The sequence below is a fragment of the Piliocolobus tephrosceles genome, chromosome 4 (assembly GCF_002776525.5).
Source record: "Piliocolobus tephrosceles isolate RC106 chromosome 4, ASM277652v3, whole genome shotgun sequence".
In the NCBI taxonomy this organism is placed as follows: Eukaryota; Metazoa; Chordata; class Mammalia; order Primates; family Cercopithecidae; genus Piliocolobus; species Piliocolobus tephrosceles.
This window is the reverse complement of record NC_045437.1, coordinates 19115531-19139952: the sequence shown is the minus strand read 5'-3', so window position 1 is coordinate 19139952 and position 24422 is coordinate 19115531. Positions and strand designations below refer to the sequence as shown.

Below are 24422 nucleotides of genomic sequence, written 5' to 3'. Positions count from 1 at the left end.
TATATATATATATATATATATATATATGTAAAACATATAAACATTGTTGTTTTACATATATATATATATATGAAATTATTTCTCCCCTTATGGATTTGCCAGCCCACACCACCTCTCACCTTTTTACTCCCACTCACAATGAAAGAAAACTGACTCAAATTCACTAAGCAAAAAAATAGAAGTAGAAAAATAAAACAAAAATATTGCTAATTTTGACTGGGTATGGTGGCTCTTGCCTATAATCCCAGCACTTTGGGAGGCTAAGGTGGGTGGATCACAAGGTCAAGAGATTGATACCGTCCTGGCCAACATGGTGAAACCCTGTCTCTACTAAAACTACAAAAATTAGCTGGGCATGGTGGCGTGCGCTTGTAGTCCCAGCTACTTGGGAGGCTGAAGCAGGAGAATCACTTGAACCCGGGAGGTGAAGGTTGCAGTGAGCCAAGATCGCACCACTGTACTCCAGCACTCCAGCCTGGTGACAGAGCAAGACTCTATCTCCAAAAAATAATAATAATAATAATACATATATATATATGTATATATATGTGTGTGTATATGTATGTGTGTATATATATATAAAACTAATTTTATCATTGCATGTCCCTTGCTTTCCTTCTGTGAAAATGTAGGTTCCATTCATCTGCTTTAATTCTACCCTGTACATTAATGCAGGTGAAAAAAACTATTTTAAAAATAGAATGATACATTTACTTGTTAAAACTATCTAAGGATTTATGCTTACAGTTTTTTTTAGTGTTTATAAATCTAGTGACTCCAAACATAGTATTTTCTGCTTTAACTAATTCATTCTCTACTAAAAAAAAAATACTGTTTATTAAAGGTTTGTGATAAATAACAGGTAGAAGTTTTCTCTTGGAGTTCATATTCCTATTTGATTTTTAAAACAGTTGTTCTTATCTCTCCTTCTGCAGTTATTATATTATTGTTATGTTTTTATGAATTATTTTGCATTTTGGCTTGGACTTTATTTTAAAAGCTCCTTTTTTCTTCTTTATTTCCCTCCTTTCTAAATTAACACTTAGACAAATTTGTGTCATTCATAAGCAGATTTCCTGATATTCTTCAAGAATCACATAGTTGTTTTATGTGTATTTGTGCTTATTTTGTAAAGTCCAAAATACAGTCTCGAATATACAGATGTAATGGCAAAGAAAGATTGAACAATTTAACATATGCTTTTTAAAATCTTGGTAATAGATGGCAGCTTCTTTGCAGAAAGAGATGTTTTCGTGCAGAGAGTGCAAAAACAGCTCAGAAGAAAAAGGACAAAAGAAATTTAGAAGAGCTACTGTGTAGCATCTGAAGAAAGAACGAATATTGGCCAGGCGCAGTGGCTCACGCCTGTAATCCCAGCACTCTGGAAGGCCAAGGGGGGCAGATCATAAGGTCACGAGTTTGAGACCAACCTGGCCAATATGGTGAAACCCTATCTCGACTAAAAATACAAAAAGTTCGCCAGGTGTGGTGGCGGGTGCCTGTAGTCCCAGCTACTTTGGAGGCTGAGGCAGGAAAATCGCTTGAACCCGGGAGGTGGAGGTTGCAGTGAGGCAAGATTGCACCATTGCACTCCAGCCTGGGTGACAGAGAGAGACCCAGTCTCAAAAAAAAAAAAAAAAAAAAAAAAAAAAAAAAAAAAAAAAGGACAAATGCTAACAGATTGATTAATAATCTCCTCGGAGATTATAAAATAAATACATTTATTTTAATATACTAGGTGGAATCAGTTAAGATGATTATAATTTGTATCAGCATGTTTTGTGAATCCAAAGCAGAAATAGACAATGGACATTGTATTTATCCAGGATTTTAAGATTATCATGTAGTAAGGAGTGTGGCAGATGGTCAAAGGGATGACATTCCAGGGTGCAAATCAGAACATAATGACATATTGGATCACGCATTTGTAGTTTGGCAGAAAGACAAGTGAGGCCACAAGGATGTTTGCAAACTTAGATGAACAAGCAGAATCCAGAGTCCGAAAATGGAGATTAAGCCACTGTAGGATTCAAAGAAGGGGAAATCAGGGAATAGGAAGAAATAAACTTTCATTAGAGAGCATAAAGAGATCATGCTGCTGAAATATTACAAGATAAATTAGTTCATTTTGCTTTCAATTTCTTTCTACATGTCAGTATAATAAAACTGTAACAGAAGACAAGTTCCTGCTGAGTGTAGTTCAAATCATTCATCAAGTACCGATTATGGAAAGGGTGCTTTGTGGGAATGCAAAACACCATTGTTTGATGCATGTGCTCTGATAATGATTAAATTATGAATAGATTCTATTTCTGCTGCAAGACTGAAAAAAACTCAGAAACAATATGAAACCATGCCTATTTATTTGTCTGGTGGAAGTTGGGTTGTATTTCCCAGCTTTCTCTTCATAGACATTAAAATTTTTTTTGGTCTAATTAGAGATCCACATCTGAGGATTTCAAATGTTTCTGCTGTTCTGATAGATTTGGAAATATTACTTTAATGATCTTGCAGGCTATGCTTGAAATAAAATGTATCTTTGCCTGCATTATCAAAAAAGGAATGTGCTGATATAACTGAGAGTATACAGGTGTCTAATAATTTCAGTTCCCAAAAGCGCATACTTTTTACTATTTTCTAAGCTATAAGATAATTTTCGACTGAAAAAATAGAATTTATTTTTGCCCCAAAACTTATTTTAAAAGCATGCCTTATTTTAATTTAAACTGTATCATAGTTTACTACAGTGGCACATAAGTTAAAGTCTATCCTGCAAGGTCTTTCAAACTATTGAACAAAAAAAAAAAATAAGGCACCTAATAGTAGCTAAAGAAAATGACATCTAGGCTGGGCGCAGTGGCTCACGCCTGTAATCCCAGCACTTTGGGAGGCTGAGGTGGGCAGATAATGAGGTCAGGAGATCGAGACCATCCTGGCTAACACAGTGAAACCCCATCTCTATTGAAAATACAAAAATTAGCTGGGCGTGTGGTGGTGGGCGCCTGTAGTCCCAGCTACTCGGGAGGCTGAGGCAGGAGAATGGCGTGAACCCAGGAGGCAGAGCTTGCAGAGAGTCGAGATTGTGCCACTGCACTCCAGCCTGGGGGACAGAGCATGAGAGTCCATTTCAAAAAAAAAAAAAAAAAAACAAAGGTAAAGAAAAGAAAATGACATCTGATCTACAGAAAAATGTGACTTGTATTCTGCTACCATATTCTGCAACATGTAGAAATACAGAAATTGAATGCATAACTACTTAACAATACATTTTATGACAAAATACTTTTGTGAAAAAGCCCCACAAAATTACTATCAATTATAAACATCTTTGGAACATTTATTGCTCGAAAGATGAAGCAATTATTTATATTATTATGATTGCTTTTCAAAGGAATGAAATTTCAATTATTTCACAATAATCACAGGGTATTATTAGACTGTAGGCCTGAGTCTGATATTATATATGTGTGTGACAACCTCACTGCTTCCTCCTATTTGTGTCCATATCCTTTTTGAACAAGAAATGTGATCATATAACAAAATAAATAATGCATTGCCATCTATTTTTAAATATAAAATATATGCAAAACTATTTCTGCATTAAATTAAGGGTATGTTTTATGGAAATACTAAGAACATATTGGTTATAATGAAAAAGATATTACATTCTGTTAATTCTTCATGTGAAATATTTTCCAAACTATATTTTTAATGTCCCAAAGTCTTCTAAACACATATTATTGGTTTAAAATTTCACTTTTAATGTAGTGAACCCAAACCTATGCACAGTACTCCAGTGCAGCAGTCCTTTCAATAAAGAGAAGCAGAAATTTCTTATCTTTATTGAATGCTTTCAGATTGTTTAACTTGTTTGACAGCTCTACAGACTTATTGCTATATGTCTATATTTATCTATCTAATCTATCATTTACCTGTGTACCTATTTACCTGTCAATCATCTTTCTGTATTTTAAAATAAAGCTGCTATTCAAGATCCTCCCTATGTAATACTTTCCAAAGTCTACCCTCTAATATGCATCTTTATTTCATGTCTCATTGTTAAATTTCTTTGTTCTAGCTATACAAAATCTCCTTGAATCTTAATCTAATACATTAGCTTTACTAGCTTGGCTTCCAAATGTTCTATAATCTGCTGTCTTCATCCTAGCTATAGAAAGTTAGAATTAAGAACCCAGCTATGGTGCACATTATTAGAGACTGACATTGACAGTTAGCACTTCTCATCCACGGATGTTCTATCCTGCTATGTTTTCTCATTATTCAGCCTATATTAATTTTTCTTATTGATTTGGATGCCATTCGAGACTTTCTATATTTATTTATCTACTTAGAGACAGAGTTTCACTGTTGACAGACTGGGCTGGAATACAATGGCGTGATCTCGGCTCTCTGCAACCTCTCCCTCCCGGGTTCCAGCAATTCTCCTGCCTCAGCCTCCCAAGTAGCTGAGATTATAGGCTCCTGCCACCATGCCCGGCTAATTTTTGTATTTTTTAGTAGAGATGGGGTTTTACCATGTTGGCCAGGCTGGTGTTGAACTCCTGACCTCAGGTGATCCACCCACCTTGGCTTCCCAAAGGGCTGGAACTACAGGCGTGATCCACCGCACCCAGCCCTCATTCATTTTTTAACCATTGTATTTCGTGTTAGAGATTTGTTATCGGTCTTGTTGCTTAATTTTGCAGTTTCAGCAAGACATATTTTATTGTGTCTAATATATACACATATATATGTACATGTGTGTATTTGTGTGTATGGTGTGTTGTGTTTGTGTGTATGTGTATATATAGTATGTGTGTATATTTCTATATAATATATATTTGTATATAATGTATATTTCTATATAATATATATATATTTCTTCTTCCTTTCATATTCTTCCTTAGTGTTCAAAATTTTATTTTTCAAGTTCAGTGAGCCTTCTGCCAGGTATACTTTTTGCCATTCTTGTGAGGTATAGAATATCCCTTGTCAAGAGCTCATTATTCTGCTGTGCTAAGCTTTTCTAGCTGGGAAGCTCTTTGCCTCCTGAATCATCCTTTCTTTTCCAAAGTCAAAACTGTAACTGGAAAAAAAAAAAGAATGAACATTTTTATGTCTTTACATCTTAAGAGATTTCTATTTCAGGACTTAAAATGCACTAGAAACCTATTCTGGCATTTGTCTTGTTTCTGATTGCATTTCCAATAGTTTTCCTGAAAATAGCACACTTCGAGATTATTAATATGAGATGTATGCTAGGCCTTAGTCATGAAACAGCCACCATCTACACCACATGTTATGTCATTTCACATGTTATTATTCGTGTTTCCTGAGATTCAGAGACCAGTGTCTCACATCTCTTCTTCAGAGGAGCAGCTGTGAGATTGTCAGACATGTTTGTGCCTGTGAATACTTATCTCACACATTTCCCGTAGACTAAAGACTTCTCTTAATTATGATGCATCATCCTACAACTGATAGATCTGCTTCCACAAAGGTCGGGTTTTCTGGGAAAGTAAATGTGACTGATAAATTATTATATAATACACATGATATAATTTCTCCACATCTTCTTCCTCTATCCTATAACATGTTTAAGAATAGACAGCTGATGTCATTTTTAAAAATTCCTCTTTCTCTGGGTAAGAAAAATCTTCAATTTCTCATTGGATTATTTATTTCTGATTTTTAGTAACTCAATCATATATGTATGTATATGCATATTTTATTGTGTTTTATTATGTGTAGTACATCGAATATTTAAAAAATTAGCGTTCTCATTATATTAATTTAGCAATGTACAATAAATATCATTTTAGGATATTGCACTGTGACTATTGTAAACATAGCTATATAAAATACAGTTTCAATTTTCAGAATAAAAGACATTGATAAGAGAAAAAGAAGCCCTCATTGTAATTGTCTAATGATCCACTTACATTTTAGTGCAAAATAATTAACTCGTAGATGTAGCTGCATGTTGAGTTCCCTGGAGTTGAACTGGCATTTGGAGTGCAGGTGTAGGGGAGTGTGCCATTGGGATCAACATCTGTAGATCGCAGGAGAAGGAAGAAGGACTGGGTAGAGTGACAAATGGAGCTGCCATTCACTCTTAATGTCTCTTAATGGCTGACCCCCTGGAAAAGCTCTGGAGCTAAAGTTGTCCATCAGTATTGTCAGTAGTATAGGAAGGGGGACAGGCCAACATTTGTAACCTTTCAGCAATGAATCATTAGTTATATGCTATTCCAGAAGAATGTGACATGGGGGCAGATGGCAATCTATAGCTAGGGCAACAGGTAATTTTATGAAGGGATCTGAACAGTACATCCAAGTGTGAACCATGTGGGTTTTCAGCTATGCATTCAGGGATGAGGAATAACAGTACAATGAAACATGTACTATATGCACTGAGGACATCAATACCATTTGGCAATGAATTGGAGATGAGGCAAAGTGCCAGTGTGGTGTTGAGCAGGGTTCTAGAATAGAGGTTTTATCCTTATCATTTACTAGCTTTGTGATTTTGGAAAACTAACACTCTGGGACTAGGGTTATTTACTTTTAAATTAGTATTTATAATAAAATTTTTTTCAGCTATAAATTAAAGAATTTAGCATCCTGTCCCTCATAAGGTTATAGATTGAACACAATATATCATGCAGGCATTTATTATAGTACATTGCATTTAATAAACACGTTTTAAAAAAGATGATTAGCTATTTTATTCATCATTCACTTCCCCATGGTCAAACAATAGTGCTTCAAATCACAGCTAAGTCTAAAAAAAAATTATTGCTTGATCTACTGTCTCCATAGAAATATTGTCTAAACCATTAGTTCTTATACCTATTTTATGCATCAACTTCACCTCAATAGTTTGCTAAAAATACAGATTTGTGGTCCTGTCACATATATCCAGAGCCTCTAGGTTTGGGGAAAGTCTCATTGGCTCGCTTCAAAGCATAGGACCCTAAGTGTATGACTTCAGGCCATCTGCATCCCTTTAAATCTTGTAGCTATTAGGTCAATGTCCAAAATGTTCATTTCTTCCTCCTCCTTTGTCTTCCCACTATTTTCCTTCATCTTTAGTGTGGCTGTATTAATTTTTCTAAATAAGTTTCTCATTAGAGAACCAATATTAGCTTCTCTTTAATAATTGCCCCTTCGTATTCCCTTGTCCACTTCATAAACTGAAATAAGAAAGATACACATCCCCATTTTATCCACTAAAGGAAATGTGAATCTTGAATGGCGGCTTGACTAAGAATATTTTGTTTTGCTTATGTCTGTCATAGATAACACAGCCAGCATTCTGACAAGGCGGAGGAGATTTAGTCGAACTGTTCAGGATGTGTATTATCTGCCCATTATGATCTCTGATGGTGGAATCCCCTCTCTCAGCAGCAGCAGCACCCTCACCATCAGGGTTTGTGCATGCGAGAGAGATGGGCGTGTGCGGACCTGCCATGCAGAAGCCTTCCTGTCCTCGGCTGGTTTGAGTACAGGAGCCTTAATCGCTATTCTTCTCTGTGTTCTCATTCTCCTGGGTAAGTCATTCTAAACCCTAAGTTTGTATGATGGCAATTCTGAATGAGAGGAAATCATTTTGACAAAATTTAAGGATTAGGCATACATAATGTGGGTAAGGAAACAGCTGCTCCAATTTCCTATGAATTAATTTTCTCTATACTATCATTAATATCAAAATAGTTAGATTCAAATGTGTTTCAAGAACTGAAATAACAGAAGAAGGATAAAATCGGAAAGAAATAGCTTTTGAAAGTGTATATTTTAGAAAGAATTCATATTTAAATATTCAGAATCCCATCTTGAAAGAGCGTTTCACATTTTTTTTGCAAGAACCTATGTGGCATCATTCTAAATGAATCCGACCAGGACCCCATCCCACTTAGCTTCTGAGGTCAGAGGAGGTCACCCATTCATTCAGGATGAGGGTGAGGGTCATATGGCCACAGGGTGAGTAAATGTAGAGATCAAATATACAACAAAAGGACTTTAGTTAATAATAATATTGTGTTGTACTGGAAATTTGCAAAGACAGTAAACTTTAGGTGCTTTCTCCCCTCCACGTGAAAAAGGAGTGTAACTATGTGAGATGACAGATACATTGATTTGCTCGACTACACTAAGCATTTCATTATTGAATAATAGTGAAAACTATTATTGGGAAAACATCATCATGTTGCACACCTTAAATACATAAATGAATAAATCAGAAAGCAAAACGAATCTGAAAACCAAATAAAAAATATATATCTTGTAGAAACTTCTACTAGTTCACAATAATTAGTTAATCATTAATGTTAGTTGTTAACGTACTGAATATTTTTTGGTCTTAAGGGGCTATTAAATTTTATTAAATTTAATTATATTCCCTTAAAAACAATAATTTTGGCTGGGCACAATGGCTCACGCCTGTAATCCCAGCACTTTGGGAGGTTGAGGCGGGCAGATCACGAGGTCAGAAGATTGAGACTATCCTGGCTAACATAGTGAAACCCCGTCTCTACTGAAAATACACACAAATTAGCCAGGCATGGTGGGGGGCGCCTGTAGTCCCAGCTACTCGGGAGGCTAAGGCAGGAGAATGGCGTGAACCGGGGAGGCAGAGCTGGCAGTGAGCCAAGATCACACCACTGCACTCCAGCCTGGGCAACAAAGCAAGACTCCATCTAAAAAAAATAATAATACTACTACTTTTTTATTTGAATTTTTCATTACAGTTCATTAAAAATAAAACACTTTCTCTAATTTTACATTATCTGTTGTAATATTCTAAGTCTTTTCACAGCTGCATGAGGAGCTCGTATAACTATAAACTCTGGATTGCTCTTTGAAACAAGATAGTAAATCTGTATTGTAATAAAAAGAAAGATGGATGTAAGGAATCTTTCTGCTTCATAAAGTGGGAACCTCTGTCCAAACCCTTTTTTCTTTCTCTTAGCAGCCTGCTTTTTATTCCTTTCATGGTACTGGCATACATGAAAAGATAATTGACTTTTTCTGAGAAAGAGATATTCTTGCAAAAAATATGTTCCTTGTTTTGTTCCTGGGGTCGAAGACAAATCGCTTGTGTAGATGGAGGGGGGATTAAAGCGTAATAAGCCTGGAAAGGAGAAGGGATTTGTAGGAAAGGGTGAGAGCATCCAGAGATTTGTGGGGCATGGCAAAGCCGGTAAGTTTTGTTTTAGGAGTGTAAAGAAAAGTTTAAAGCCAGAGAGTCCCATTATAAAATCTTCAGTTTGCAAAAGATGACTGTGAATGAAATGGAGAATAGAACTCCTGATGACAAGAGGAGTTGTTGCAAACCAATTAGGAAAACTCTGCCCTTGTCTCCCTTCGACATAGTATGTATCAGAGTAGCATACTTACAAAAGACCTGAGGAAAAGTGAATACTATCTAGGTACTTTTGATGGACTCAGGAAAATGATCTTTGACAATGTAGAGACCTGCATGAGTTAGAATGACATCAAATACAACTTCTTATATCTTGCTGAATATAGATACTGAACTACCCTGAGCTAGATGACATTGAAAGTCCACTTCATTGAAGTTGCCCAGCAAGAGAATATATGTAGAGAGACAATGGACTGGGGTTGAGCAGTGAGAAACTACAATGTGATCGCTAAATAAAAAGGATGAGATAGCAGAGGACAGTGAAGAAGCGAGAATAGGAAGAAAATATAATGTCGCAAACATCAAGGGAAAAGAAGGTATCAATGAGCATTATGCTGTGTAGTAGATCTTGTCAACAAAGTCAAAAGATGCTCACAAGTTCAATAAATTGAGCACCGAAATGCTCAATTGCACTTAGCAACATGAAGCATGGAAGTTTGGTGCACCAGAGCAAGAACTATTTCACTGCAATCAAGTCATTTCTAGCTCGTAATGGTGGCACACACCTGTGGTTCAAGCTACTTGGGAGGCTGGGATGAGTGGATCCCTTGAGCCTGGGAGTTGGAGGCTGCAGTGAGCCATGGTCACACCACTGCACTTCAGCCCAGATGACAGAGTGAGACTCTGTCTCAAAAATAAGTAGATAAATAAAAACAAATAAATATATACAGTAAATGTGTGGTGGAGAGGAAAGTCAGGAAGAGAGCCTTTATAAACTTTATATGGACAGGCACGGTGGCTCACGCCTGTAATCCCAGCACTCTGGGAGGCTGAGGTGGGCGGATAATGAGGTCAGGAGATCGAGACCATCCCGGCCAACACAGTGAAACCCTGTCACTACTAAAAATACAAAAAATTAGCTGGACGTAGTGGTGGGCGCCTGTAGTCCCAGCTACTTGGGAGGCTGAGGCAGGAGAATGGGGTGAACCCGGAAGGCAGAGCTTGCAGTGAGCCGAGATCATGCCACTGCACTCCAGCCTGGACAACAGAGCCAGACTCCATCTCAACAAAAAAGAGAAAAAAAGAAGAAGAAAAAGAAACTTTATATATTTATTGGTCAGAACTGCTATTTTCTTTGGATATTAACATACTTCTTTTGTGTGTGTGTATTTGAAAAGAAAAAGAAAAAGAGCACAAACACTCCAGAAAGAGAAAACAAGGCTGCACAACAGCAATTAACCTGGATCTCTCTAGGATCCTAACTGAAGTCATAGAGAATAGAACGCAGGGATTTTAATGAGAGTTCTTCCAGCGTTCTTACTCTTCAAAGTAGATCACTTAGGTGAGGCATGTTATCTTCAAATTTTGAGCTCATTTATCATCATAAAACTATTTTCATTTACTAAGATGAAGATCAAAAGTGTAATTAACGTGTTAAATGTCTAGGTATATTTTGAGGTGCATTATTTGAAAGAATATTTTGTTTTCATGGAACGATACTTCATTTTAATTGGTTTTTATGAAAATGTTTTCTCTTTTGGGGTAAATAATAGGACATTTGTAAATTTTATGATATCCCTCCAGACTAATAAAGTTACTATATGATATGTTTACTTTTTCATTTTTATTAGTTGAAACTCAAATATGCTCTAAAAGCATATTTGAGCACTGATCTGATTGGGACCAGCTCCCCTTTCAGTGCATACCTCAGGTATAAGCAGGTGACCTAGGTGAGGCCGCCATAAGTGAGGCATTGATTGCTCCCTAATCTTGGATATACATTTCCAGATAAATGGGGATCAAAGTAGATTTGATGTGAACACATGGTAGACTAAGAGAAGAAGATGGAATTGGTGAAAAGATGCTGTAAAAGCATATTTGAGTTTCAACTAATAAAATTAGTGAAAACATATATTATAACTACAATTATATATTATTATGCAATGTATGCTTTTCATGGCATTGATTAGTTTTTATTGTTATTCAGAAAGTATGTAGCCAAGGGATACAGGATATAGTCATCTGTAATTTTAAAATAATATTGAAGTTAATTTGTGAGATGATTTTCAACATAAATATTGGCAAAACCAAAGGTAGCAAAACTTTCTTTTTGAACTTCTAATTCTGTTCTTGAACTTCTAATTCTAAATTAACTTTCAACCCTCACACCTAAACAAATTGTAAAGCTAGGATTTTAATATTAAATATGTTTTCCCTCTCAACTTCTTGTTTGTGAAAATGACTGTGATTGTACAAACCCAGGTCTAGTTTTGCCAATAACTATGTGATCTCAGGCCACACATTCAGTCTTTGTTTCAATTTCTAAACCTGTGAGAATGACATTTCAGTTGAAAGGACCTTAAGAGTCATTCTGTAGAATTTTGAAATGCTTATTCTTGTTTATTAAAGATTACATATGGTTCAACATTTTACAACATGGTCAGAATCCATCTATGAATACGTTGAATGGTGCTTGTCAACCAAAGAGACTAACTTTAAATGATAGATTTGAACATTATGAGTTGGGTTACTTTCTGTTGAGATTACCTTTTTCAGGTCTATTGCATATGATGGATGGAAGAGAATTTAGAGTGAGCCTTTATGATGCAATCAGAATTTACCATGACAGTAGAGGTACCTGAAGTCCTCTCTCCCTCCCAGAGGCCTGACTTTCATTTCCCAACTTTATCCCATCTCTTGCCAGAGGGACTAGAGTAATTGGCAAGGTAAACCTTGATCACACTTGGCATAAGTCACTGAGTTGGGATCTGACTGGGACCTCTTCCGGCTACCCTTTCAGTCCATAGCTCACATATAAGCAGGTGACCTAAGTGAGGCCACTGTAAGTGAAGCATGGATTGCTCCCTATTATTGGATATAAATTTCCTGATAAATGAGGATCAGAATGGAGTGGTTGTGAATGCATGGTGAACTAAGAGAAGAAGATGGAATTGGTGAGGAGAAAAAGGTCAGCCTGATTTTCATTTGAGCAATTTCAAATGGTTTTGTGTGCTACCCTTGGTTAAAAAATCTAAGATTTCAGAGAGAGATGCCACTCCCAAGTGTGGCAAGTCACACTCCATAAGCTAATCAGAATAACCTCCCTGACTCAGACCACCTCAATTCTACCAAATGTGGTGCCAACATATGATGGTATGACAAAGAATCAAATGATATTGAGGTTTAAAAGATTCTGCTATGCAAGCTACTTAGGGAGGAGTATGTTGAGTTTCAGTATGGAATGTGTTCAAATGCAAGTTGCATGACAGTTTATATTATGGAAACTGAAAGCCACTTTGTATGACATTTTATATTATGGAAACTGAAAGCCACTTAGTATGCCAAGCACTGGAATGATACATAATATATAGGAAAAAACATATTATGAGAAAACAAATACAAAAAATGTTTCCCCAACTTTGAATTACTTGATGATAAAATTAATTCATAAAACTCCATAAATTTATTCTAATTTATTATATAAAATGATAATCTTGAGGGCATTTACAATTCTGTTCAAACTTGAACAGAAGAAAAAGAAATTTACTTTTTCTTTTTCTTAGATAAAATATTTATTTTAGAATAAGACATCTAAAAAATACTTCAGCTTATTCAAGTTTCAATGCAAATTATACAACTAAAATTGGCTTCAGATTATATCAGAAATTATTTATTATTTTGTACAAAGAAAAACAAGTTATATATCTTTTTTTTTTTTTTTTGTAACATTGCTTTGGTTATCTCACATTGTATTTTACCGGATGACCCACTGTAAGAAGAGGTACCTTGCCCACGTGTATGGTTTGAAAGATTATCAGGGTCATTTGAATACATTCTTTTGACTGTCAGGTTTTAAATAAGGATTTGACTCTATTTATATGTATAATTATTATCTGCACTCATTCTTTTAAAATATGCTTTGGTCTTAGGATTTTTTTGGAAACATTTCATTTGTTTTTCAAACATTAAGAAATATTCTCCAGTACAATTAGGAGTTTGATGCTATTAGTAACCATAAGCTAATTTTTAAAAAAATATTTTAAAATTATTTTCCTAGTGAGGCTATTACTGTTCAGGATAATTCACTTAACACAATGTCACATTACCACTTTCACAGAGATTATTTTTTTGTTTGTCCACATGAGAACTGCTTATGGAATATCTACCTGGTGCCCTCTGCTCCAGAAATATCTGTGGAACCAACAGGAATGAAAATAAGTTCATCAGGAACACAATGTACAATGTTTTCTCTGAGTTGATTTGAATTTACCTTTAACTAGAGTGATCCTATGTCTGCATTTGTCCTGATGTCCTGGCATAATTATAAACAACATCTCCTTTCACTCAAAAGTGACTCAGATTTTGATCATTATATATACATATATCTCATATATTTATATCCTTTTATTAAATAAGTATGTAACAAGTCTAGGAATCACTGAATACTAGCAAATAATATCCAGAAAGGTAGCAAATACTACCTTTTCTGGGGTAAAGGTAGATGTAAACCTTCAACGTTCAAACGTAAATGGTCTCTATATTTTGAATTATAATATATCTGAATTATTTTAACTTTTGAGAGATAAGAAACTATATGCCATGTGCCATGATAATTAAAAAGCCAGGTTTATCCCTGTATTTCATTAAGTGGATATGATACATATGCAAAGATTGAAAAATTGCACAAATATTGGAGGATGCAAATTACCTGCCTACCTCTATGGCAGTATTGATTACATATTTCCTGTTGTGTCTGCACGTAAATTCCCTTGACATCAACCACCAACCAGTTCAATATAAAAGAAAATAACATGATTTATTGGCAAAGGTAAGAAATTGTATTATAATAAATTAGGCAGTCTGTATAAATAGGTCTTTCGATCTAGTACAGCCTCTTCATTTAATTATAAAGATCAACAGAGATATATATCGTGCATGATAAATCTAAACTTCTGAATACAATGGAGTGAGTTACTTGAGGATGTTGTTTGGGGCTTTGAATTAGAAAACTGTAAGGTGGATTTATGCTAAAATACACAGGGAGTTATTAAATGCATATTTCTATGTTCAACAGAAGCCTTTTTTACCCCAAAATAAAGGCATCTATTAAGTAATGTCTTTGAAGTATAGTCAACATATATGGGAAAATCTGTAATTCTGTGCATAATATTTGTAGGTCAGGGCATGAGAAGCATCAGCATTTCATTTTCAGCTTTCTGTAACCACTTCATTTTAAACAACAGTAATTCAGTGCTTCCCATGTCTGCTGTAGTGACCCTCATTAAATTTTCTCATGACCTTCCTGATGCTAATTTCTTTTCATTTCACACTTTTCTGGATGGTTCTATGACTTTCTCTACAGATTTTTTTTCCCCTTGTCTTTTTGGTTCCTTCATAGTCTCCCATTTGCCTTTCCTCTGCAAAACTGGGTACCTCCCAGTGCACAGTGACCATCCCTTTCTCTCATTATCCTTTCCACCTCTGACTTTAAAATCGACTCCTCTTCCTCAAGTTTTCTCTAGTTTTAAAACAGATAAAACTAGTCCATATCGATTAGAGGTATACATAAAATAGGTTAAGCTATAAAGAAGAACAAAGTAACAATAATGATAAAAGTAAAGATAAAAGTTACTTTGCAGAGGTAAGCAGTAAAAGAGCAGTTGCTGGGGGGAAAGTATGTTCTTTATCAGAGTTAGATAACCTGGTGTTTGCTTCACAACCATTTGTTGAGGATCACATATAGTCAAGATTGGCAGATACAATGCAGTATACCCAGATAAATGTTAATTTCAGATAAATAAGAAATATATCTTTGTCTATATATAGGTATATATGTGTATACATAACATAAATACGTCACATGGAATAATATATTTGGAACATATACATGTATGCTTAGCACAATATTTGCCTCTGTGTGTGTATCTCAAATATTATATGGGACACAATACCTTATGTGTATGTGTGTGTATGTGTGGTTGTGTGTGTGTGTGTGTGTGTGTATTGCAGATGGTCTCTAACCAACAATAGTTTGACTTAAGATTTTTTGACTTAACAAGGATGTGAAAGCAATATGCATTCAGTAGAAACCATATGTTGAATTCTGATTCAAAATTCTTTATAATACCTTTATTATAAAGTATGTTTTGTGTTAGATAAGTTTGCCAAACTGTAGGCTAATGTGTTCTGAGCACATTTAAGGTAGGCTAGGCTAAGGTATAATACTTACTAAATTATGTATATCAAATACATTTTTGGTTTAAGATATTTTCAACTTCAAATGGGTTTACAGGAATGTAAGCTCACTGTAGGTTGAGAAGCGTGTGTGTGTGTGTGTGTGTGTGTGTGTGTGTGTGGGTGGGTGTGCATGTGTGCTGTTGTTGATCTCAAATTCACATTTGAGAATCCTGCCATTTATTTTTATTTGCTAAATATAACAACCTTAAATGTCAATTGAATGTACCTCCCTGATTATTATGGAGTATAAAATGTTTAAAATATTAATGGGCATCATTATCACTATCGTAAACCCTAGAATATCAGCTGAACAAGAAAAGAGCAGTCTATAGAACTGAAGTAAATAATACTCAGCCTAATAACACAGGCTATAACAAATTTGATGTGAGGAAACTATTTCTATTTAGTAGCAGTTTCATCTCATCAAATAGAAACAGTTGAAAATATTGATAAATGGCCAAAGCAAAGTTCCCAAGACACATTTCTATCATATTTTCTAATATTTGCAGCATTGTTGGAAATAAAGACTAATCCACCATATTCAGCGAGAGCTATCCTAAGGCACATGTCCAATTGGCCACTCAGTTTATTATTTCATGTTTCTGAAATACTGAAGTAGAATATTATTATAGTAGAAATGTCATTACCTGTGATGTGAGAAATCACGTTATGGTACAAGCTCTTCCACTTGCCATCTGTGTGATCTTTTGATCTTGGTTATTCAGATACTCTTTCCTGAGTCTCAGATTCCTCATCCTCATTTATGCGTAGTGTTCCATTATTGGAATGCTAAGCTTGTGGGAGTTATTTATATCCTACTGCTCAAGGTCATCGCCAAAGTCTGATTTTGCACACACAGAAAAATTGCAACCTCAGGCATAAATGGGTTGAAAAGAGAGTAAAGCCACAACTCTGCTGTAAAAAATAGAGTAAAGTCACAGCTCTGCTGTGAGAATTAAATAAATAGTTATATAAAGAACATTCATAAATCAGAAAATTCCTATGAAACAAGTTGTGTACAAATAATGAAACATTATTTTGCCCCTGAATGGGAAAATGCAATTATTAATGCATGATAATATAATTTTAAAGGATAATTGACAAAAGAGGTCAACATTAAAATATTTCTGCTTTGATTTTCCACAAAGCGTCAAAAAATTTAAAGGGTTTAACCTTAAGACTCCTTCTTCCAATATCCCAGAAACTTAAAACATCTTTCCTTTAGTGTATCTACCTAGAAGGATTAAATATCTATAGAGAGACCAGCTCTCTACATTTTTTTAGTTAAAATTTCATATTATTTTTTCATCGTGTGTTTATCTCACTTTAATCACTAAATGGTTTTACTGAAATATGAGCCAAGAAACCTACATCCTAGCAAACAGAGAGTATTGTGGTTTTCTCTAGAAGATCAGCAATTCACAGAGTCTCCTGGGGTAACCATCTTTTACATTATTTGAGGCGTTACAGTACCTTGCGGTGTTATTCAGAGAGCACAGAGAAGGTTGTGCTGTAATGCCAGCCTAACTCTGGAATGTGGTTAGTGACGAATGGGAAATTGCTGATGTAAAATCTCTAAGAATTTCCTTCCTGTTTTCTTAATTCTTCATCCTCTTTCCATTTTTCCTCAGCAATTGTGGTAATTTTTATCACCCTGAGGCGCAGCAAAAAAGAGCCCTTGATCATTTCGGAGGAGGATGTACGGGAGAACGTGGTCACCTATGATGATGAAGGAGGCGGAGAGGAAGACACGGAGGCCTTTGACATCACAGCCTTGAGGAATCCTGCTGCTGCTGAGGAGCTCAAGTACCGGAGAGATATCAGACCTGAAGTGAAGCTCACTCCCAGACACCAGACATTGTCCACCCTGGAAAGTATAGATGTTCAGGAATTTATTAAGCAAAGACTGGCAGAAGCAGACCTAGACCCTAGCGTCCCCCCTTATGACTCCCTTCAGACTTATGCCTATGAGGGTCAGAGATCAGAAGCTGGGTCTATCAGCTCGCTGGATTCAGCAACGACACAATCAGACCAGGATTATCACTACCTTGGAGACTGGGGACCTGAGTTTAAAAAGTTAGCTGAACTCTATGGAGAAATAGAATCTGAAAGAACAACTTAGGGGGTCAGTTCTTGCAACATTGTGGAATTTGCTTCTTGAGTAAGTGGAGATACAACCTCAGCAATGACAAGGAAGAAGTGTGGAAACAGTACTTGAAACTGAGCAAGTTGGACACAGCTCCTGTAGAAACAAGTGCCCTTTTCATGATCGAAACTGGGTTATTTAATTGGAAGAAAGTAAAAAAAAAAAAAAAAAAAAAAGACAATACAAAGAAAAAGTTATTGTTCCTTGTGTATATTTTCAATTGCTCAATAAAGTCTGTGGTACTGTTTATTAAGAATACCTGAATTAAGCCAAACAATGATATTTGTTTCAATATTTTGTGATTTATTTTTTCAAAAACAAAACTAAACAAAAACGCTCAAGATCACTGATGGCTGTGACTTATAGGGGTGGTAACACTAATACAGGAAACTTGTAAAGGTAATCACGACCTCTTTTATCACTTTTCTGGGTGAACCCTTGAGAACCACTCTCTGTTACTGTAACAGATTTCATTAGCCTTGTCTTGTGTTTATATTACATGAGGTATTTCCACTCTATCATGGACTTGTATGTACCATTTCCCTTTGCCCTCCCCAGTTCTTTTCTCCATACAAAACTGATGGAGCATGGGGATTTGCTGCCTGCACTATAATGTATGCAACTTCAGTGCACCAGTTGTGTGCTGTACTGAGCACGAGACTATTGTCTCTATTCCGTACACCCTCTTTTATTTTAATGGGATACTCCTATTTTTAAATGGACAGAAAGAATAGTTTAAGGTATGTTACGATAATCTGATATGTCAGGGAATGATTTAATTTTAACAATAACCACACACCTTATCTTCTACCAAATGTTGGGGAACTTTTTTTTTCCTTTTCTCCACTTGTTTTATTATATTTAAATCAGCAATTTTGATCATTTCTGTATTTGAAATTAATTGTCAAACATTTTGCTAGTTGGTGTGTACTTCAGTCTAATTCACTTATTTTCAACACGAGCAGTAATCAAAAATAGGTACCTCACACAATAACAATGTAGTCTGAAAGACTTTCCTCCAATGAACATAAATGTCATAGAATCATAGTTGACTTACATTTATTCCTTACACAGGTTCAGATTTTTTCCATCTCACTGATAATTAGTTTGGTATCAGCAGGAAAATGTGTGGGACTAGGAGCAAAAAAGGAGATTCACAGTTATTATCCTCAGATGTGTTCCCAAAAGTCTCTGTGTTCAGGGTCCAAACCACAAAGCAGAGATGGCAATGACTTCCCTGCCCACCTCACAGGGTTGTTGTGAGGATTACATGAGCTTCTGTAAAATGCTTTGCCAACTGCAAAGTATTCAATTGCATAAAAGCTTGCAGATGCTTATCTAATTTTCTAGTTTCATTAGCTTATAAATATATATTTACATGCATCTCACATAAAATACTATATTATCATGGGAGAATTTCGTGAAATCTTTAACAGTGAAGCTACTGTTTAAATATATAGTACAAAATTCTAATTATTTTAATATTTTCATGAGCTAATTTCTGAGGATTTGGGTGGGGCTTTTTTTTTCTAATTGTTTTAGATAATGTTTTGTTGTTGTTGCTATTGGTCTTGAAGTAAGAATTCATACCATAATGGTCCTATTTTCTAAAACTGACCACATCTATATATTTCAGAAATATTGAAATTCTTAAATACATGAAATAGGAATTGGTTGAAACCAGAGTTTTTCCTTTGCTCTTTAAATTTATCATTATCCAGTGTCCCCAAAAGTTATATGACATTTTCTGTCTGTTTCTACCCATGTGCAAAATTTTGGATTTTACCTCTGTTTGCAATTACCCTGTGCTATCATATTATAATTTTGAGGTATGGGAAGTAAGTAAGCTTAATTTGAATAATTCTCCAATTTGTGTTTTAAGCCTGAGGAATAAAATGTAATTTAAGCTTTTTACGACATTTTAGTTTTCCAGATGCTGCTTTATCCTTTTACATCACATAATATGTGTGTTCCAGTGTGAGGTTAAATCTGAAGAGACACTGAGGGGTGTAGAGAGTAACCTCTGGATATACATGCTCTGATGATGCTAATTCTAGATTACATTCACTCTAAAAGGAGGGTAAAGCATGTACAAATGTTGTAGGCTGGGTGTTTTGACTTTTCTCTGCAAAATGTATCAGGAATGTCAGGTTTTGGAATTCCACGAGGCTTTTGGATTTAGGTTTCAGATAAGCTATACACAGAACTATGGAATCACATATCACTAATACGTTTCAGCACATATCTTTTTAAAAAATATTTACACAATAAATGTACAGCAGAGGATTTAAAAAATAAAATGTGTGTATACGTTTAACAGTTCATGTAACCTTTAAGGTCCTCCGCGTGGATCTGAAAATCACAGTATTTCTCTGATTTTGTAAAACGAAACACTTTAGAACTATCTTCTTTTAATCACACATTAACATAACAGGTTGCTTCTGAGCTCCTTTATATCAAATCTAAATAAGAACATAAAGTGGAGCATCTGTAGTCCATGTAGATTAAAAAAAATAATGAAAGCATTCCAAGTATTATTTTTATGTAAACTCTAAAACTAAGCAATTATATCATTATTATAAGTATGGATTTCTTCTCATACTTTTTGTTTTGCTTGTTTGAGCCAAAAACAGTAACAACATATAAATGTTGTGCAAATTGATGAGAGTCATTGAACACTCAATATCTTACTTTAAAATCTCTAGTTTTATCAGCATTAGAAAATAGTTCCCTGAGAGTGTAGTGAGCCAAGAGTTTGTACGTTGACTTTGAGTTTCACTGGTCACAAATAATCAGATATGAAATCACACGTCATTAATGTGTTCCAGCACATTTTGGAAGCCTTAGTTGCTATTTACAGACATAAGTAAAATAGAGCTTTGAAATCAATTTACTTCCTTTGAATAAGATACTTTTCTACATACAGACCTTGTGCAAAATCTTGGATGCTAAATTAAAAAAAAAATAATAGTATGATAGTATTTTTGTCCAAGGTGTTTCTTAGCAGAATTTATTAACTGAAAATACTCCTTGTGCAAACATTGAGAAAGTAATAACTTTTGCAGAAATTACTAAAATATCTATATAAGATATTCTTCCTATGACAAATCTGTATGAACACAGACATGAAGAAAAGATTGAAGAGGAAAAGATAAGGCTCCATACAGAGTTAGGTTGTGAGTTTCCTACAACATGGTACAAGAAGGACAATATTCTGAAAGGAATTGAATTCATTTAACCACATAGGTGGGCACACTTATATGCACATATCTTCTTGAACAATATCTGGAGGGTAAAATGATATTCAAAACAGGGATTTAGATGTTGATGTGATCAGAATATCTGATGCATATAGACTTGTAGAACCCAGCATGTGGAACACTCAGCTAGAAGTTAAAGACCTTTGCCCTTTATTTTGTATCCAGCCTCAGTCTAATCTTTCGGGATGTGAGTTGATTGCAGCTCAGATGTATTTACATAAAGAGCAAAGAAAATGATCAGAAATCTGAGTAGAAAGGGAAGAGTATTGAGTCCATCATTTCTGGCAATGCAACAAGCTTAATACAAAATGTGTCATTTTCTTACAGAACTTTACTCTTAAGTCTGATGTGGTGTCTTCTTTTTGGTTTAGCTGAATATATATGTTGGATGCAAAAATTTATCTGAAGTCATATCAGAGTCATCAAGAAGTGCCAGTTAACTGAGCATGTTATGGAACATGTTTGAATGCAAAACATGTGGTGCAGGTCTTTACCTGTGTATTAGTGTGGACAGCGGTTGATCAGCTGTTCAAAAATTGGGACTCTAGAGCTGAGTATTATGGAAAGAGGGAAAACTCCAATCTCTCAAGGTCAAATTGTACTTAACCTTTATGTATGTTATGCCACTGACTTACTTGGCTTTCAATTTCACAAATAGGTCAAATCTCAGAATAGTTCCTGGGAAATATATGACTCAAATTTGAATTCTCTCTCTCTCTCTCTCTTTCTCTCTCTCTCTCTATCCTTTAGGATTAAAGCCAAATTAAATATTATCTAAAGAAAACAAAACCACTGAAATTTTTATTTTCTACGTCATCTTCAGAGGTTAAATCTTTTTCCAATATAGGATTAGAAATCGCATAAACCTTACAGCCAAATGTAACTCACAACCATTTGGAGATAAGACCAGCACTCAGAACCCAGTCGCTTTTTCAGTTTCTAAGTACATAAATTTAAAAAGAAATATTAAATGCAGTACTTTTTACCATGTTCCTACTCTTTTAAAAACACATATACTACTCTGACTTGTGCCAGTGAAAGATGTAGTGGTGCAATTTTTTTAAATGAAAGAAGAGATCAGAAAAAAACAACATATTATTTGAAGCACTGATGAAAATATGGAAAAAAGTGTTAGTCAAGGGAGGAATGATTGCATTCATATATTGTGCTAAGTTCATGGAAATGAAAGATTTTTGCCCTTCAACACTTCAGAGACTTCAAAAACTATTTTAGCAGTAATTCTTTTCTCAAACTCATAGGTGAAAGTGAATAGAGAAAGTGGGCATTGAAGGGCTCTTGGAATTATGTCCTATGAGGAAAGAATGTAACATTTATGGCTTATAATGGGTTCATTTGTTTAGTCTTATTGCTCACCAATACTAACTTTAGAAATTTTAAAATGGGTCATAATAGTTACCCTAATAATTGTATCAATACCATTTTTCTTATGTCAAAAATCATCAAATTCTTATTCTAAATTATCTACTGGAAATTTCAAAGTGCTGTCTGAAATGCCTTAGTTTCAAACAGAAACTAATACCTCCTAACATTTTTTAGCTGAGCAAGGTGTTCTAAATATGCAGTAGATGCAAGACGCTGTTCCAGACATTCAAAAGGATGTTTAAAAAAGAGTCCTGGTGACAGTTGTCATCATCAATGAAATTGAAGTCTCATTTAAGAGTTACAACCTGCATGTAAAAAGCTGTGAACAATGCAATATAAAGCAAAAAGTGGAAAACAGTGTTCTCAAAGAGATAGATGCAATGAAATGAAAGGTTGAGGAACATATTAAAACTGTGTGAGTAATGTGCTACACTTGTATCCTCTAGGACTAGGTAGTGATGCAAGAGGCAGGGAAATCTACAGGAGGAGGTAGAAGTCTAGGGGACCATTTAATCAGATATCCAAATGTAGATTATTTGATATGGATTACAGGATTCATGCATGGAAATTATGTGAGATGTTAAGAGAACTTGGATTGAGATTTTAAATAGAATAAAACTCATTCTTTAGCCAATGTCACTGAGTTTATATTACCACCAAACAGGAATATGACCGTGGCCTGATCTCTGTTTTAGAAAACTGCATTTTTCATTAACATCTACCTGTCAGTGACAATATATTAAAGAAAGAGTCTAGAGTTATGAGTACTTACAGAGAAAATATTGGACTATTTTAATTATTTCTAAAAAAAAATTGCCTATTTTAGGAACATACCTAGAGAAGTTTTTTAACTTCTCTTGGTATAGGCATAATTATAAACTTCAGCTTAGATTATTGAATTCATAGAATTTTATTAATATATTCATCCTAACAAAAATAAAATGAAGACAAGAGAAATACTTTTAAGAGCAGCATTTATTCACAAAATTTTATTCTTAACTGGATAAATGTGTCTATTTTCTATAATCATTGTTTTAGATATAAACATATTTTTGAACTAAAATTCATACACCAAAGACCAAATTGATGCCTTAGTATAACTACATCATTTATTTTTAATGCATATCAACACAAATATCACCTACTCTCATGTTTCATTATATAATAATTTACATTCAGATTTATTTCAAAAAGCATCAATCATACAATATGAAGATGCATTGATTTATTAATATGACAGGTACACTTAGCCTGAAATCCCAACTTTGATGTCTTCTGTTTCTCACTTTTTCTTCCTTCATTTTTACATGCTTACTTTTTACAACCTTTGAAAGCTATGTTTGAACATTTTCTATATTTCATGTATTTTTCAGAACAAATTCAAGAAAATGTTTTTCAGAAATAGAAAGTAGTCATCATGTTGTTTTCAGAGTTTTTATTTTTCAACTCAGTTTCTTACCCTTTGTCACTAATCATGTTCTTCCTCATCAAAAAGTAATAAAAAATTTGCATTCATAAAAATGCTCTGTGACAGTCACTTTCCTGTGAGCCTGAGGTTTTATTTAATGATGTGGTTTGGATTTGTAGCTTTCACAACAATGTGTATTTCTAACCTTCTGTAAATCATCCTGCTTTTAGTCTTCCAAAGGTAGCTGGGGGGAAGTTTTATTCATATGAAATTTACTAAATTTTGCATGAAATTTAAAAAATCAAAATGGCTTTGATGATCTATTTCATAAGCCACTAAAATTATAACTGAAATTAAAATAGTCCTTTACTCTTTATATTTTCAATGCCTAATTTATAACCATAATTTAAAAAAAATATGTATGAATTGACAGATGCCCGTTTCTTTACGTAAAAGAAAATTTCCAAAGTTGTTTCTTCAGGAGTCCTAACACTGAATAAAAATCCCGTGTTTCATCATCTAAGTGATATTTTCTCTTCGTTACACATAAATTTTACAACACTGAGCACACAGTGATAAGTGACTTCTGATACACCAATAAAATAACATGATTAAAAAAAACTT

General features: G+C 34.6%; 1 protein-coding gene across 9 annotated transcripts in view; it reads left to right on the top strand.

The window, feature by feature from the left end:
• The window catches only part of CDH18 (cadherin 18), a 1101027-nt gene extending 1077127 nt beyond the window's left edge, over window positions 1-23900 (top strand). For 4 of the 9 annotated variants that reach the window (XM_023218216.2, XM_023218208.2, XM_023218209.2 and 1 more), the window contains 2 exons: window positions 7302-7553; window positions 17233-23900. In XM_023218216.2, coding sequence (XP_023073984.1) covers window positions 7302-7553; window positions 17233-17723 — 743 coding nt within the window. In that variant the 3' untranslated portion in view covers window positions 17724-23900. The remainder of the gene's footprint in view (window positions 1-7301; window positions 7554-17232) is intronic. The other 5 variants (XM_023218214.2, XM_023218213.2, XM_023218212.2 and 2 more) reach the window with 3 other exon arrangements.
• The last annotated feature ends 522 nt before the right edge of the window (window positions 23901-24422 follow it).